The sequence below is a fragment of the Cnephaeus nilssonii genome (assembly GCF_951640355.1).
Source record: "Cnephaeus nilssonii genome assembly, chromosome: 11".
Lineage (NCBI taxonomy): Eukaryota > Metazoa > Chordata > Mammalia > Chiroptera > Vespertilionidae > Cnephaeus > Cnephaeus nilssonii.
The window spans coordinates 55,991,945-56,009,995 of NC_137082.1; the positions used below are offsets into that span (position 1 = coordinate 55,991,945).

General features: G+C 39.0%; 1 protein-coding gene across 2 annotated transcripts in view; it reads left to right on the forward strand.

Moving 5' to 3' along the window:
* Nucleotides 1-16,875, forward strand: part of USP14 (ubiquitin specific peptidase 14) — a 43,770-nt gene extending 26,895 nt beyond the window's left edge. For both annotated transcript variants that reach the window (XM_079785047.1, XM_079785048.1), the window contains exons 8-16: nucleotides 746-826; nucleotides 2,888-2,973; nucleotides 3,618-3,732; nucleotides 9,351-9,416; nucleotides 9,573-9,665; nucleotides 11,005-11,133; nucleotides 15,565-15,625; nucleotides 15,972-16,079; nucleotides 16,723-16,875. In XM_079785047.1, the coding sequence (XP_079641173.1) occupies nucleotides 746-826; nucleotides 2,888-2,973; nucleotides 3,618-3,732; nucleotides 9,351-9,416; nucleotides 9,573-9,665; nucleotides 11,005-11,133; nucleotides 15,565-15,625; nucleotides 15,972-16,079; nucleotides 16,723-16,874 (891 nt within the window). In that variant the 3' untranslated portion in view covers nucleotide 16,875. The remainder of the gene's footprint in view (nucleotides 1-745; nucleotides 827-2,887; nucleotides 2,974-3,617; nucleotides 3,733-9,350; nucleotides 9,417-9,572; nucleotides 9,666-11,004; nucleotides 11,134-15,564; nucleotides 15,626-15,971; nucleotides 16,080-16,722) is intronic.
* The last annotated feature ends 1,176 nt before the right edge of the window (nucleotides 16,876-18,051 follow it).

Below are 18,051 nucleotides of genomic sequence, written 5' to 3' on the forward strand. Positions count from 1 at the left end.
TTTTAAAATATATATTTTATTGATTTTTTACAGAGAGGAAGGGAGAGAGATAGTTAGAAACATCGATCAGCTGCCTCCTGCACGCCCCCCACTGGGGATGTGCCCGCAACCAACGTACGTGCCCTTGACCGGAATCAAACCTGGGACCCTTTAGTCTAAAGGCTGACGCTCTATCCACTGAGCCAAACCAGTTTCGGCCCTTGCTACTTTTTAAACCCTCCATGTATCCTTGTTCTGCAGGGCCTTAGCTCTTGTTCCTTTGTCTCTCAGTGCATGACTTTCCTCCTTACCTTCAGGTCTCATGACTCAAATGTCAAGGCATCAGAGAGACTTTCTTTGACTGTCCTATTGTAATAGCACACTTTCCTTGCATCAGTCAATTTTTGCTCCTGTATTACTTGCTCTCCCCCTTTATAACCCTTCTTTGAACTTAAATTAATGTTATGTATTTTTTATCTGTGTTTCCCAATTGAACTTTATTTTATTTACTGCTATGTATTCCTAGTGTCTAGACCAATGTTTAGCATAATTAGGAATTCAGTAAACATGTTTTGAATGACTGAAAAAACTATTTTGGAATTTTTGTTGTTTTGAAGATCATAAAATATTAGATATTTGGCTTAACATTTTTTTTAAAAAAAGTAGCTTTCTTCTTCTCTAAGAACACGAATTATTTTGGAAGGATTCTATAGACCAAACACTGTCACAGCCAAGATTACTTACTATGTCATTTTAAAAATTACAGGATGCTAATGAATGTTGGATACAAATGATGCGAGTATTGCAACAGAAATTGGAAGCCATAGAGGATGATTCTGTAAAAGAGGTAATCTATATCATAAAAAGCCTGTGGTTGTGACACTGTAACGGCGGGGCGAGGCGTGAGCTACTCACTGCAGAGAGCTACTAGGGGCAGAGAGCTACTCGCACACGATTTTGTGCACGTAGGGCCTCTAGTTGAAATATATTTGTGATTACAGATCTTCATTGTACCTTGATTCATCCCTACCCTAAAGGCTTGAAATAAATTCATCTTAATGGATAGACATGTACTTGAATACTTTAGATGGTCAATCTGTAGTTGGAATTTGGAAGCTTACATTTGACACTTGAATTCAGTGTATTGTATTAAACTTAATTAATTGATATTGTGCATCTGTAGTTTTTTGGCAATATTTTTTGACAGTAGAAGGATTGTGTAGAAAGGGATTGCAACTTACATTTGGCCCTAACTGGTTTGGTTCAGTGGATAGAGCGTTGGCCTGCGGACTGAAAGGTCCCAGGTTCTAGTCCGGTCAAGGGCACATCCCCAGTTGGGGGTGTGCAGGAAGCAGCTGATCGATGTTTCTCATTCATGTTTCTAACTCTTTATCCCTCTCTGTAAAAAATCAATTAAAAAAAATATATACTAGAAGCCCGGTGCACGATATTCGTGCACGGCGGGGGTTGTCCCTCAGCCCAGCCTGTACCCTCTAAAATCTGGGACTCCTGGAGGGATTTCCGACTGCCCGTTTAGGCCCGATCCCGGTGGGCAGTCGGATCCCTAAACGGGCAGTCGGACATCCCTCTCACAATCCAGGACTGCTGGCTCCCAACTGCTTGCCTGCCTGCCTTCCTGATTGCCCCTAACCGCTTCTGCCTGCCAGCCTGATCACCCCCTAACCACTCTGCTGCCAGCCTGGTTGATGCTTAACTGCTCCCCTGCCAGCCTGTTTGCCCCCAACTTCCCTCCTCTGCCAGCCTGGTCACCCCTAACTGCCCTCTCCTGCAGGGTTGATCACCTCCAACTGCCCTCCGTTGCAGGCCTGGTCCCTCACAACTGCCCTCCCTTGCAGGCCGGGTGCCTCCCAACTGCCCTCTCCTGCTGGCCATCTTGTGGTGGCCATCTTGTGTCCACATGGGGGCAGGATCTTTGACCACATGGGGGCAGCTATATTGTGTGTTGCAGTGATGATCAATCTGTATATTACTCTTTTATTAGATAGGATAGAGGCCTGGTACAGGGGTGGGGGCCAGCTGGTTTGCCCTGAAGGGCATCCCGGATCAGGGTGGGGGTTCCCTTGGGGTGTGGGGCGGCCTGAGCGAGGGGCCTGTGGTGGTTTGCAGGCCGGCCACGCCCCCTGGCAACCCAAGGGGAGGCCCTGGTATTTGGAATTTATTTTCCTTCTACAATTGAAACTTTGTAGCCTTAAGTGGGTGAGCCCGGCCAGGGTGTGCGAGAAGCTTTGCTTCCCCTGTTGCCGCTGGCAACCTTGGCCTGCTCTCTCAAGCTCCATTCTGCCGCCATTTGTTTGAATTTGTTTATCTTCTATAATTGAAACTTTGTAGCTTGAGTGGAGGCTTAGGCCTGCAACGGCTATGGAAAGCTTGGCTTCCTCTGTTACCTGGGAAACCTTGCTCTCTGTGGCTGTAGCCATCTTGGATTGGGGTTAATTTGCATACTCTCCCTGATTGGCTGGTGGGCGTGGCTTGGCTGGTGGGCATGGCTTATGTAGCGGAGTGATGGTTAATTTGCATATTATCATTTTATTAGAGGATTTTAAAATATATGTTATTGATTTTTTACAGAGAGGAAGGGAGAGGGATAGAGAGTTAGAAACATCAATGAGAGAGAAACATCGATCAGCTGCCTCTTGCACACCCCCTACTGGGGATGTACCCGCAACCAAGGTACATGCCCTTGACCGGAATCGAACCTGGGACCCTTGAGTCCGCAGGCCGATGCTCTATCCACTGAGCCAAACCGGTTAGGGCAAAAAAATCAATAAAATATATTTTAAAAAAACAACAAAAAATAAAAACAAAACCCAACTTACATTTGTATTTCTAAACTGGATTGTGTGGAAGGTAATATATATTAATAAACACATGTTCTTAATTTTTGCAGACAGATTCTTCATCTGCATCAGCAGTGACACCATCTAAAAAGAAAAGTTTAATTGACCAATATTTTGGAGTTGAGTTTGAAACTACGTATCCTTATGAGCCAGATATGTATAAACTACTCAGAACTTACTAGAATTGTATGAAGTGAATTGCTATAAATACCTTGGCTGATTGGAGTGGTGGGTGGGATGGAAGGAAAATTCTTTAGAGGTTTTTATGTCTAAAACATGTCATGGAAATATGAAATTTGGAGAAGTATACCCATTGGAGTGATCTTAAAGGTTAGATAAGTGTATATACTTTAAGGATATTCATTATTTTTTCTTACGAACATCTTTAACATAGTCAACTTTATTAATTTGCCTCAGAATTTTTACTTGTATGAAATAGAGTGTACCAGTTATATACATGAGATTGAACCAATTCATAAAACATGAATTTAGGGAAGTATTATTTTTTAGCTGATGTTTCTAGGGTAGAAACTTAGAAAGTATTTCTCTTTATGTATCTTTTGGTTAAGACCATCTTAAGACCATGTAAATAGCAACTTATGTTTCTTTAATGTTTATCCTTTTCTTACATTCATTACTCAATATTGTTGGTAAGCGAATGAGCATTTTAAAATGTGTTGAAATAAATCTCTATTGGAAGACCAAAATGTTTTAAATGATAATGAATGATACTATTAATTTTAATAGCATTAGCCATTTTCCTTATCTTACTTTGCACAGCATGAGATGCACAGAATCTGAAGAAGAAGAAGTCACTAAAGGAAAAGAAAATCAGCTTCAGCTTAGCTGTTTTATCAATCAAGAAGTCAAGTATCTTTTTACAGGACTTAAATTGGTAAGAACAATTGGAGTTGATCATCATTATTTATGGATTCTGCATTTGCAAATGCACCTACTCACTAAAATTTATTTTTGACCCAACATCAATACTTGTGATGTTTTCACGATCATTTGAAGACATGCTTAGTGTGGCAAAAATTTTGAGTTGCCTGAAACACACACTGTACCACCTGAGGTCCAGAAAGTTGATGCTCTGACTTCTCATTTCAGCTCTCATACTATAAACAAGTGTCTTCGCAATCATTTTTTAGTGCCACATGTTTTGCATTTTTGTGCTTACTGATTTTGCTATTTAAAATGGCCTTCAAACATAGGGCTGAAGTGCTGTCTCATGTTTTAAGTGCAAGAGGGCTGTGACATACCTTAAGGAGAAAATTAAGTTTCTTAGATAAGTTTCATTCAGGAATGAGTTTTAGTGTAGTAGTGACTGAATTCCATGTTAATGATTAACAGTGTATGTTAAGTACGATATCATTATACAGAAATATAAAACAAGGTTATGTATTGATTGGTTGGCAAAAATGGAACCAGAGGCTTGCAGGGGCCTCTGAGGGTATAGTAATGAGGGTATTTAATAATTATGAGGTATAAACTGGGATTGTACTGTGCAGATCAGGACATAGAGTCATTCTGCCATTGCACTAGTATTACAGGTGAGGTCCTAGGATTTAAGTGACTTAATTTGGTTTGTGACAGATCCAAACAAGAACTTAGTATTCTTTGCCCAGTGCCATACTAAGGAATGCACTACAGTGAGCAGATTGATAAAATATAATGGTTTACCTGCCAACTTGTTAATTTGATGTGATTTGGGAAATATGCACATCTTTTTAAAGGATAGGTAGTGAATTGGGGTAGGTATCTTGTTAAGATAATTTGTTGTCAGGGAACTCCCATTTATAGTTTGGGGTAAAATGGATTAGGGGGAGGCTGAGTAAATTTAGACATAAGTAGATAGATAAATAGTGATATTCTTTGCTCTCTGGTACTGGGAGGAGAGTTGTGAGGCATAATGGCTTTTACGAGAAGTTAGTTTTGAAAGCATTGCAAATACTAGCTAACCACCAAGAGTCCTATAACAACTTAGAATGTGCAAGTTTCAGGGCTTCAAAACATGAAGTATAAGTATTAATTGGAGAATGTGGAATAGAATGTCAGGGATTCTCCAGGATGATCTTTTCTTCATAATTTTATGAAATTTTATAAAAACGAAATATACTTGAAGCTTCTAGATGATAGTGTATTGGTTATAATAGGTATAGCTTATTATCTGATGACTAACACGGCAATAGCTATGCTTTCTTGAAAAACATGTATGCATGAAATTTTACGTTATTGTAATTTTTAGGTCATTTGTTCTGATTATTGGATTGTTTTAATGTGTTAGATTATTTTTATCATTTAAGTAATTTGGCCTCACATTTCATTACCTTTTTGTTTCTGAATAAACTTGATTAAATGTTCAGAAGCTACTCTGCAGTGATAATTTTTGTAATGTTTTTCGCAGGTTTTTTTAATTGATTTTAGAGAGAGGAATGGAGAGGGAGAGAGGGATAAAACATCAATGATGAGAGAATCATTGATTGGCTGCCTTTTGCATGCCCCCTATTGGTTTATTGAGTCCAAAACCCAGGTATGTGCCCTGACTGGGAATTGAACAATGACCTTCTGGTTCAGGGGTCCTCAAACTTTTTAAACAGGGGGCCAGTTCACTGTCCCTCAGACCATTGGAGGGCCGGACTATAGTTAAAAAAAAAACTATGAACAAATTCCTATGTACACTGCACATATCTTATTTTGAAGTAAAAAAACAAAACGGCAAAAACATCCGCATGTGGCCCGTGGGCTGTAGTTTCAGGACGCCTGTTCTGGTTCATAGGTAGGTCAGCATTCAATCAGCAAGCCACACCAGCTGGGCGTGATTAGTAATTTTTAAAAACCAAACTTAAAAAAAATTTTTTTAAACAAGTATAACATGCTTAAAGTAAACAGTAACAGTAAATTGTTTTAATTCTGTGATTTCTTATATATTTATATCCTCAAAGTAGAGCACATTAGTAGTGTTATATTTTTCCCCGATTTCATTTTACTATATTTTTAAAAAGTATTTGTTTTTATTGATTTCAGAGAGGAAGGGAGAGGGAGAGAGAGACAGAAACATCAATGATGAGAGAGAATCATTGATCTGCTGCCCCCTCCACAGCCCTCCAATGGGGTTGGAGCCCGCAACCCCGGGCATGTGCCTTGATTAGAATCGAACCCGGGACCCTTCAGTCCACAGGCCAATGCTCTATTTACTGAGCGAAACCAGCTAGGGCTCATTTTACTTTTTAAAATGAACTTATTGGGGGTGACATTTTCTATGTCTTTATACTGAGTGGCCAGATTATTATTATCTCTGAACGCATAATAATCTGGCCACTCTGTGTGTGTGTGTGTGTGTGTGTGTGTGTATTAGAGGCCCGGTGCATGAATTCATGCATGGGTGGGGTCTGGCCAGCCTGGCCAGGGGGAGGGGACATGGGTGGTTGGCCGGCCTGCCTGCTGGTCAAACTCCTGGTCGAGGGGACAATTTTCATATCCTTTTATTATATAGGATATACGCCGAGTGGCCAGATTATTATGCGTTCAGAGATCATAATAATCTGGCCACTCAGTGTGTGTGTATATGTATATGTGTATATATATATATATATATGTGTGTATATATATATATATATAAAGAGGTAATATGCAAATTAGGCCGGGACTCAGTAATTGGTCATGACCAGACAGGAGGAGGTTGGGCGTGCAGGTAGGCCTGGAGTGGAGAAGGAGACAGAGGCAGCCCCGGAGCAGACACAGGCAGGGGGCCGGGGGACGCTGTGAGTCAGGTGTGGGTCCTGGCCGCCCACGGCACCGGTCAGGCCTGACTCTTGCAGTGGCCGGCGCTGCACGAATCAGGCACGAGTGCCAGACCCCCGCGAGGTGCCTCCTCGCACTATTTCAGTGGCATGCTGGGCCTCGAGTCCTATCTAATAAAGATGGATATGCAAATTGACCATCACTCCGTGACAAAGATGTGGTGCCCACAGCCAATAAGGAGGGAATAAGCAAATTGACATGACAAAGATGGTGGTGGCCGTGTTCTGCGCCGCTCCGGGCCTCTGGGCAGTGCACGCAGGCGCAGAGCGGACGGGGCGGGGCGGGGTGTGGAGGGAGCAACAAGAGGGCGGCAGAGCCAGAGCGAAGGCCTGGGTCCCAGGTGCCAGATGGAAACCAGTGCCGGCAGCCAGGGGAAGAAAGGCCTATTCTTGCACGAATCTTTGTGCATCAGGCCTCTAGTCTATATATAAAAGACTAACATGCTAAGTGTCTGACCATACAACCGGTCACAAAGACACACAGTGACCACCAGGGGCCGGATGCTCAGCGCAGAAGCTGCCGTTGACGTGCACTGCTCATTTACAGAGAAATGGCACCATGGACCTGGTGCCTACAAAGCAATACTTGGCTTCCCCCAAGTGGGACACAGGCCCCACCACCACCCTGGAGTGACACCCCACCAAATCGCAGCTGGTGCTGCCGAGACCGCATGGTGCAAAATGCAGCCCACAGCCCAGCCCAGCCCAGAAACGATGGCTGTAGGCACTGGGTAATGACATCATGTAGCATTTTCGGACTTACTCTCTAGTGACTAGCCTCCTTGCAGTTTCTTCAGACCAGGAACACAACTTGCTTCATAGCCAGGTGGAAACATTCATTAGCCAGAAAACAGATTTAGAAAGCTTAGAAACTTGACCCAACTGAAAAGAAGTAAGAGATGTTGGACCTTGAAAACGGCTTCAGGTTTTCTCATTGCGCAGAATATAGTCAAACACTACTGCAGTTAAACATTTTACCCTTCGTTCTCTCTGCATGATTTACAATAATAATCTGCTTTGTGTTGATTTTACTGCTGTGTGGCTGACGATTATGTGAAAGAGAAGTTGGGGTGCTTTACTGGGCTCTAAAAAGTTAGCTAAATCAGAAAGCAGGTCTCATTAAGCAAGTTTATTCTATATCTATAAAAGGCTGTTGACTCGCACATGTGCGATACATATAAAGCTCTTGCACGTGTGTGTTTCGATCTGTCATTGTCGATTGTGAATTTGGTTGACACTTATAGAAAAAGGGCGAATAGCAATATTAAAATATTTCTTCTAATTTCCTTTTAATGTGCACAAATTTGTGCACTGGGCCACTAGTTGGTTAATAAAATTATATAGGTTTTATACGTACAGTTCTTTAATACATCACCAGTGTATTGTATTGTGTTCGCCACCACAAGTCAGGTCTCCTTTTATCACCATTTATTCCCCCTTTTAGTGCTAACTTTTTTAGTATTTTTTTTATTGACTTCAGAGAGGAAGGGAGAGGGAGAGAGAGAAATATCAATGATGAGACAGAATCACATAGGTACTATTATCACCGTTTACAAGTAATGCCTGGAGGGGATAACTACCTGGCCCAGTGTCACACAGTCTCTAAACCAGTGATGGGCAACCTTTTGAGCTTGGTGTGTCAAACTTCGCCAAAAAACTGAGCATAACTCGGGTAGTGTGTCACTTTGAGGAAAAAACATTATTTCGCAAATGTTTCATCCTCAGGAGCAGCAAATGTTTCATCCTCGGCATGCGGCCGCCTCAGTGGCTGCGTGTCATCAGAAATGGCTACGCGTGTCAGTGCTGACACGTGTGTCATAGGTTCGCCATCACTGCTCTAAGGAATAGATATGATCATTAAGATATGCATATTGGACAAAGGCTTTCCCACATGGCTAGATTAACAGGGTTGCTTTGAAATCATAAGTAGAGGCATGCCATAAAAGACTATGTAAAATGCAGTATAGACTCAGAATCTGAATAACATTTGGTCATAATTTTAAAACTTTAAACATTATGTTTTATATTTCAATGAGTTCACACAAGTATAAATTTCTTGATGCTGTCTGATGCCTTTTAAGAACTAAACCATATCTAAAAATAAACATCTTCCCACATTGTCTTCATTCAGATCATTTCTCAGTGGTATAAACCCATTGTCTATTAAAGAATTAAAAGTGTGATTCAATATTGTGGAAAAAATAATTTTTTAAAACTAACATTTGGCCCTAACCGGTTTGGCTCAGTGGATAGAGCATTGGCCTGCGGACTGAAGGGTCCTAGGTTCAATTCTGGCCAAGGGCATGTACCTTGGTTGCGGGCACATCCCCAGTAGGGAGTGTGCAGGAGGCAGCTGAATCGATGTTTCTCCCATTGATGTTTCTAACTCTCTACCCTCTCCCTTCCTCTCTGTAAAAAATCAATAAAATATATTTTTAAAAAAACACAGAAAAAAAACTAATGTTTGGCCCTAACTGGTTTGGCTCAATGGATAGAGCGTCGGCCTGCCGACTGAAGGGTCCCAGGTTTGATTCCCGTCAAGGGCATGTACCTTGGTTGCAGGCACATCCCCAGTGGGAGGTGTGCAGGAGGCAGCTGATCGATGTTTCTAACTCTCTATCCCTCTCCCTTCTTCTCTGTAAAAAATCCATAAAATACATTTAAAACAACAAAAAACTAACATTTTGTCCTCTATTATGTTCTTTTTCAGCGACTTCAGGAAGAAATCACTAAACAGTCTCCAACATTGCAAAGAAATGCTTTGTACATCAAATCTGTAAGTTGTTCATTCCTTTTGAAATAGAATTCCATTTTGTTAAAGAGTTTTCCAGTTAATTACTGTTGCCCAGTCTTTGTTTTTACCAAACCAACGAACTAAAAACTTGTGTGGCATATTCATGTAAAATGATTTCTTTCTATTTTTTCTTCTCAGTCCAAGATCAGCCGGCTACCTGCTTACTTGACTATTCAGATGGTTCGATTTTTTTATAAAGAGAAGGAATCTGTGAATGCTAAAGTTCTTAAGGTTAGTATAACAAAATTTTCAGTGTAACAAAAAGTTATTCTTTGAAGGCAATTCCTAACTTATAAGGCAATTCATAACTTATAGTAGGTTTCTTTAGTACTTTAGGGATAGTTAAATTTTCTTTAAAATATAAATAGGGGAGTTATCATTAGACAAGGGGTTTTTAACCAAGATGTGCATTGGAAATACCTATTGTTCTCTTTATTTTAAATCATATACATGTCTGGCTTTTTCCCACCCCCCTGATTCTGATTAAGTGGGGCCTGAGGTAGTACATTTTTAAAAAGATTTCTAGATAATTCTGATGGATACCCTCCATTTCCCAGAAACACTGCACTAGATCAGAGATCCTTATCCTTGTAGCTTTAGGGCTGGGGGTGGGTTGGTGTGCAGTATAACACACTGCACTCTGTTCTGGGCATTCCTTTCTTTCAGTGAAGAGAATGTTAAATCATTGGTGCCCAAAGAGTACTTACATTGTAGTCTGTTAATATAGAAGCCAGCCTTACGACGTAGCTATTTCATTGAACTGTAGCTTTGCTGTATATCCAGAGTTCCTGGTCTAGCCTGTTGAGCTGAAATTTATAATACATTTTCAAATATACTTAGTGTTATATTAGAAGGTTGACTATAGTTGAAGTATCTACTAGTGTTCACTTTATATATTGATATTACTGAACTATATCACTTGTTTCTATATGAAATTGTATTTCAAATTATAGCCAGAAGTGACCCCATTTGTAAATTGACTCCTCTGATGGTCTCCATTATTTTCACAACAACTGGGTTTAATATTTCTGAAATGCTTCCTTGTTATATGAAATTTGGTAGCTCCTCTGTGTTCAGTTTCATGGGTTAAAATGTTTAATGGAAAAAAAGTTTAAAATTTATCTTACCTTAAAGTTACTACCAGATTGAAAATAAGCACTAGATGTTTTCTTTTTGTTTGTTTGTTTTGTTTTTTTATATTTTATTGATTTTTTACAGAGAGGAAGGGAGAGGGATAGAGAGCTAGAAACATTGATGAGAGAGAATCATCGACCAGCTGCCTCCTGCACACCCCCTACCAGGGATGTGCCCACAGCCAATGTACATGCCCTTGACCGGAATCGAACCTGGGACCTTTCAGTCCGCAGACCGACGCTCTATCCATTGAGCCAAACCGGTTTCGGCAGCACTAGATGTTTTCAACTGAAAAGATTTCCAAGCAGTTTTTACAGGTTTTATTTTCAACTTTATTTGAATTATGAAAGCACTACTTTAAAAGTATGATAGGTATTTTAAATAACTACCTTGGTAAGTCTGTCTACACATTTTTTTCTCTTTGATTTGTATATAGGATGTTAAATTTCCTCTTATGTTGGATGTGTATGAACTATGTACACCAGAACTCCAAGAGAAAATGATCTCTTTCCGATCAAAATTCAAGGATCTAGAAGATAAAAAAGTGAATCAGCAGACAAAGACAGTAGGTTCTTATTGCTGATTTTTTAATCTTATTATTTTAATCTTCAACAATTACTTTGTATTGTTATTTATTGTAGAAATTCATTTAGCTCATATACAAATCCCACATATATTGATGTAAGCCTTTAAAGTTTTAGGTGTATTTTAGCATATGAAAAAGAACTTCAGTTATGGTAAAGTGTTCTTTATAATAGAACGGGCCCAGTGCATGAATTTGTGCACCTTGAAAGAACTGTGGGCCATGAGGCTGCAGTGGGCACAGAGGCGGGTCTCGGCCTATCCTTTGTGCCCCTGCTGGATCCCTCCTACAGCGGCCCCCCGGTCTCCTGTCTGCCAGTGGCTCCGCTTCCGCTGCTGCCAGTCCCGCTCGCACCTGCCAATGGCGTGGAGCGATTGGGACCTGTGCCAGCAATGGGTGCAAGCCGGGCCGGCACCATCAGCAGGTGCAAGTGGCAGCTGCTGCCCTGATCGCCCCTCAGGAGCAGGGGAAGGCAGAGAAGCCCTGAGGGGCCATTGGGGCCAGCAGGTGCGAGTAGGGCTGGCTCCAGCAGCAGGCCCAAGCACCGGGCGGGACTGCGGTGCGTAGGAGCAAAGAATTTTCAGTAACCACCAGAGGTTCGCCTGATTACAGTGACTGGTGCCCCGCCGTGGTCTGGCGCCCCCGCTCACCTGCTCCACCATCCCGCCGCGGCCAACGCCCCCCCATGTTCTGCACTCTGCCACCTGCTGCTGATGCCTGCCAAGTTTCACACGCACCCTCTTGGTGGCCAGCGCATGTCATAGTGACCAGTTTGGTGGTTCTGCTGTTCGGTCTATTTGCATATTAGGATTTTATATATATAGATAAGCTTAATTTCTTTTCTCCTATAAACTGCAGCTTATGTTTCTTTTCTATATATCTCCTCAAAGCATATATAGAAAAACTTGCCTAGATTTTCAGTGTATTTTATTATTTTCCTTGGAATGCATGGAATTATCTCCATATCTCCATTTTTTTGTGTGGAAATGGTGGTATAAAATATTGATTGACTCATTTATGCCCACTGAGAAAACTATCTGCTGTTGATATGCTTGTAACTGCTAAAATTATAACCATATCAACTTCATATTTAACAGATTATGTTATTTTGGATTTATATAAAGTATACCTGTGTTACTATATATTGGATTTATTTTAAATGAAAAAGGTATTTCCTGTTAATAAAGATTTTCAGTGTGATAGTATCATATGTCAGATTTTAAATTCACCCAGCCGGTGTGGCTTGGTGGTTGAGTGTCGACCTCAATTACCCAGCCACACTGTGAAGGAAGTCACAGTTCAATTCCTAGTCAGGGCACATGGCCGGGTTGCAGGCTCGATCCCCAGAATGGGGCATGCTGGAGGCAGCCAATTAATGATTCTCTTTCATCATTGATGTTTTTATCTATCTCTCACCCTTCTTCTCTGAAAGATCTTCGTGTTATCTTTCTCTATTATTTTTTTCTTGGCCTAATTCAATGAATTTCTACGCTTAAACTCCTTTTTTCTGCTTGCTTTGTGTTTATTTTTGCTCTTATTCTTAAGGTAGGGAGCTTAGTTTTTATTTCAAACTTTTCTCTATTTTCTAACATAAGCATTTAGGGCAATAAATTTCTCAGCAGTGCTTTCACTATGTCCTACAAATTTCATTATATTGTATTTTCATTTTCATTCTATTCCTTGTATTTTTTTTTTTTCATGTATTTCCCTTGAGACTTCTATTTGATCTTGAATTATTTAGAACTATCTTGTTGACTTTCTAGATGTTAGAAAAATTTTCTGCTATCTATTATAGATTCTAGTTTGATTCCATTGTAGTGAAGAACATACTCGTGCTATTTAAGTTTTTAAAAATTTGTTGAGGTTTTCATTAGACGCTTCAGGATGTGATCCAGCTTGTACACTTGAAAAGAATGTGCATTCTGTTGTTGAGTGGAGTGTTCTGTAGATACTGGTTAGATCCAGTTGGTTAGTGGTGATGTTGCAGTTTTCTGTAACCTGGCTGTTTTTCTGTCTAATTCTATCAGTTGTTGACTGTGGAGTGGTGAAGTCCTCAACTAAAATTGTGCAATTGTGTGTTTCCCCATTCAGTTCTGTCAGCTTTCACTTTGCATGTTTTATAGCGCTGTTATTTGGTGCATATACATTTAGGATTTTTTGTCATCTTGGTGGAGTGAACCTTTCATTATGCAATATTCCTCTCTGTCCCTGGTTTTTTTGATCCGAACTCTACTTTATCTGATTAATATTGCTGCTGCTGCTTTCTTTTTGTTACTGTTTTCATGATACATCCTTTTTTTATTCTTTTACTTTAAAATTTCCCATACTGTTATATTTGAGGAGAGTTTCTTATAGATCTTATTGATCGTGTATAGTTGGATCATGTTTTTAATCTAGTTTGTTAACCTTTTTTATGTACAATAATTTACATTTATGTAATTATTGATACGTTAGTGTTTAAATCTATTACATATTTTCTTCAGTATTTTGTCGCATTTTTGTCTTGTCTTCCTATAGATTACATGAACATTTTCTTTTTAAGATTTTAAATTGATTTTTAGAGAGGAAGGGAGAGAGAGAGAGAAGCATGGATCAGCTGCCTCCTGCATACCCCCTACCAGTTATCAAGCCCACAACCCGGGCATGTACCCTGACTGGGAATCGAACCAGCAACTTATTGGTGCATGGGATGACTCCCAACCAACTGAGCCACACTGGCCAGGGACTAAACATTTTTTTAGAATTCTAGATTGATTTATGTATAATATATTTAAAGGTATTTCTTTGCATAGCTTTTTTGGGGTTGCTGTAGGTATTACATTATATACAGTTGACTCTTGAACCAATGTGGAGGTTAGGGGTATAGTAAAAAATGCATGTGTAACTTAAGTTGGTCCTCTGCATACACATTCCCAACCACCAGTTGACACTGAACAGTGCTGGTTTGAACTGTGCGGGTCAATTGAAAACAAACTGCATATAAGTAGACCTGTGCAATTCAAACCCATGTTATTCAAGGGTCAGTTGTATATGAAAAGGAATGGTTGGCCTAATTGTACTTTTTTGTTGTAGTATCCTTTGATTTCTTGTTACATATTTAAACTGCTTGCATTGTCTTCATTTCTATTAGAGTTTTCAAGAATTTTGTGCTCATATGCCTATATAGGTTGTTTAATTTTTTTGTATTGCACATGGAAATTGGTTGATGCAGGAAGTGCCCACTTTAAAGATCTTTGTCTAAAGTAGTAAGTCATGCTTCTTTTAATATAGGTAAATAATTGAATTAAATATTGGTTTATTTGGGCCAAAGTGGCAGGAGACCATGGCTCAGTAGATTGAATATTAATTGCAGTAATTTAACTTCTGTTTTTTTGAGGTAGCTTTTTCTTTTCTTTTCCCCCCCACTTACGTGGTTTGATAGTATTTTGGTGAAATCTACAGTAATAAAAGAGAAAGATGCAAATTGATTGCACCTTTGCGACAACCGCCAGCCAATCAGGAGTAAGTATGCAAATTAACCCAACAAAGATGGTGGGTTAATCTGCATACACAGGCATAGAGTGCAGGTGTGCTGCACCGCCCCAGCCACTCAGGGCCTCTGGGCAGGGTGGGAAGGTGGGAAGGCGGGAAGGCAGCACCGGCAGCCAGGGGAAGGAAGGCCCATTCTTGCATCAGGCTTCTAGTAAAATTATAAAATTGGGTTTTCCTTTACTACCCTAGAGCACTGTTTATCTGTATTACTATATTCATTGGTATACTCTCTAGCTTTAGTGATTTAACATTGATCCTGTAGTCAGAGGGTCTGTTATTAATACATACAAGATTTTATATTATTAAAATGTAGGACCTTTGGGTTTCCAATTTTATGTTAACTGTAGTTATATCATTTTAGTAATTTGCAAGGTAGACTAGATTTTGTCTTTGTTTTGCCTTATGTGTAACTTAATTTGCTCCTCTGCATACACATTCCCAACCACCAGTTGACACTGAACAGTGCTGGTTTGAACTGTGTGGATCAATTGAAAACAAACTGCATATAAGTGGACAGTAAATATTTGTGGAAATGAATATAGGTATTCACCACTTTCTGCAAGTTCTCATTACATCACTTCACTTTTATGAAAGACCTACCGGTTTTAGCCAACTGAAAGAAATCTGAAGAGGAATTTTGCTTTTATGAAAAAAGCCATTACCATACTAATGTAGGTCTTTTGCTTTTTGTAAAAGTAAAGTGGAATCATGTGAACTTTCTGAAAGCAGGGGATACTATTTGCTTTATATATGCCAGTTTGGCTTTTGAAAGTTTTCATAGAAACGCTACTTTCAGATACTGGGGAAACATGTACTCTCATTGAGAAAGCAAATTTTATTTCTGATATCATGGTTTAAAATTAAACATTTTTTTCCCTTCAGAGTGAGAAAAAGAGTAGTCCCCAGAAAGACGTTAAGTATGAACCCTTTTCTTTTGCTGATGGTAAGTGAATATTCATTTCAATTGAGGTGGTGTGTGTGTGTGTGTTCGTTTTAAGGTAAAATTACTGTCTAGTCACATAACTTTGTTTTTTTAGTTATGCTTTAAAAAAAAGTCAGGATTCTTGAAGTATAATTTATCTCAATATGACATACAGTAAAAATCACTTTTTAGCATAGACTTCTAAAACATCTTTCCTGAAGCCTTAACTTTGGACAGTAGTATCTTACTGGATTCTAATAATAGAGTAGTGCTAAACTTCAAAACATAGTTCTTGCTTGTTATTTGGTTTTAGAAAGCACATGTCTGTTTATTTGTCTAATATTACTGAATCTATATTTTCCTTTAGACATTGGCTCCAATAATTGTGGATACTATGATTTACAAGCAGTGTTAACACATCAGGGAAGGTCTAGCTCTTCAGGTCATTATGTATCATGGGTGAAAAGAAAAGAAGGTAAAGATTCTATTTTTTTTTTCCATTTGTTACATACTATTTTAATAGTTTAATATAAATTTTATAATTGGTTCTCAAACTTTTCGATTTCAGAATCCCTTTACACTCTTACTTATTGAGAACCTTCCCAAAGAGCTTTTGTTTATGAGGATTATGTTTCTTATTTACTATAATAGAAATGAAAACTGAGAAGTAAATTAATTTATTCAAAACTGACAGTAATAAACCGATTACATAAATATTTAAAAAATAAAAATAATAATTCCCCCCCCCCCCAAAAAAAATGGCAAGAAATGGTATTGATTTACATTTTTATAAGTCTTTAATAGGAGACAGCTAGATTCTCCTAATTATTTCTGCATTGTCTTTTGCTTTATCACACATTGTGTAGCCTTAGGAAAATTCTAAAGTACACTTGAGAGAATGAGTGGGGAAAGGTACTTAATGCTTTAGTAGTGTTATGAGAATAGTTGTAACCACGGAACTCCTGAAATGGTTTTGAACCTGGGTAGTCCCTGGATCATGCTTTGAGAATTGTTGCTATGGTAGATGGAATAACGCTGTGCGTAAAATACCTTATTGGAATGGAACTCTGAAAAAATTGTGAATGATTTTAATTTCATTTTCCTCTCTCGTTCTTCAGATGAATGGATTAAGTTTGATGATGATAAGGTCAGCATTGTGACACCAGAAGATATCTTGCGGCTTTCTGGTGGCGGAGACTGGCATATAGCTTATGTTTTACTATATGGGCCTCGCAGAGTTGAAATAATGGAAGAGGAAAGTGAACAGTAATCTTCATTTTAGCTATTTATGCTTAGGTGTGAAATAAATGTTATTTGTTGATCATTTCTATAATCCAGAGCTTTAGAGGAAGATATGTAAGTGGTTTTGTTTTCCCTCATACGGAACAAAGGGCAGAAGCAGACCACTCCGTGTGTCAACGTAAAATATTGCAGAAAAGACAAAATTGCCTTTGGACTGTGCTGCTCTGTATAAAGGTGACAGAAGAAATTTTTTAAAAGCTTATTTCTTGCATTAATTTTCTAAAATTCTGAGTTGAAATGCCTTTCAACCATTATCTTCTGTGATAATTTTCCCTGCCTTTTTCAGCTCAATATTCAGCAATGAAATGTTTATTGCACACCTATTACTGTTATTTGTTGTTCTTGCATGGTTCAAACCACAAGTAATTTCCTTTGCCTTAGCTAACAGATTTTGCCAGGAAGATGGAAAGGAAGTATTGCTCTCATTGTGCTCTCAGTGCTGCTGTCCACATAGCCCATGGAAACATGGATACAATCAAGTATTTGTCCAGCCTGATTGTTGCCGGCTTTTCATGACTTTAAAATAAATTGTGATCAATAGTACATTTGATTATACATTTATTACTGTCTCTGTGATGTACTATGGTTTGTACATTTAACTCTGCAATGGTTTTGTAGTAATCTTAAAAAGATGTTGACAGGCTCTGGTTGCTTATTTTTAGAAAATAGGGATATTTAATAAAAAAGAAAAAGAGGGATTAACAGTTTTTTGTCCAACAGTTTCAAATCTTTTGTCTATTGAGTTGGCTGAAGTTCCAATGTTAACCCTGATGGTTAGTTTTACTCTGCTGTTAAGTATCCATTTAAAAACGTTATCTTTGCCTGTTAGTATTATATTGTTTAAAAAGAAATACAAAGTTGTAAGAGCAATGGACTTTTTTGGATGCTGAATGCAGCATTTATCAGTCAGATCTGTTCTTTGGCTCAGTTCTTTATTTTTATACTTGTCAGTTCCCAAAATCTTAATGTCTTTTTCACAGCTTAATATCAATGATTTTTCTAGTGATGGTAGGAATACCAAGAGTATGAGGTATTTCAATATAGTAGGTTTAATATATTCCAATTAGTCAGTTCCTCATCTGTCTTAGGAGCCTCGATTGTTAGAGAAAGAATAGAATATTACCAAATTTGTCTCTGATTTCAAG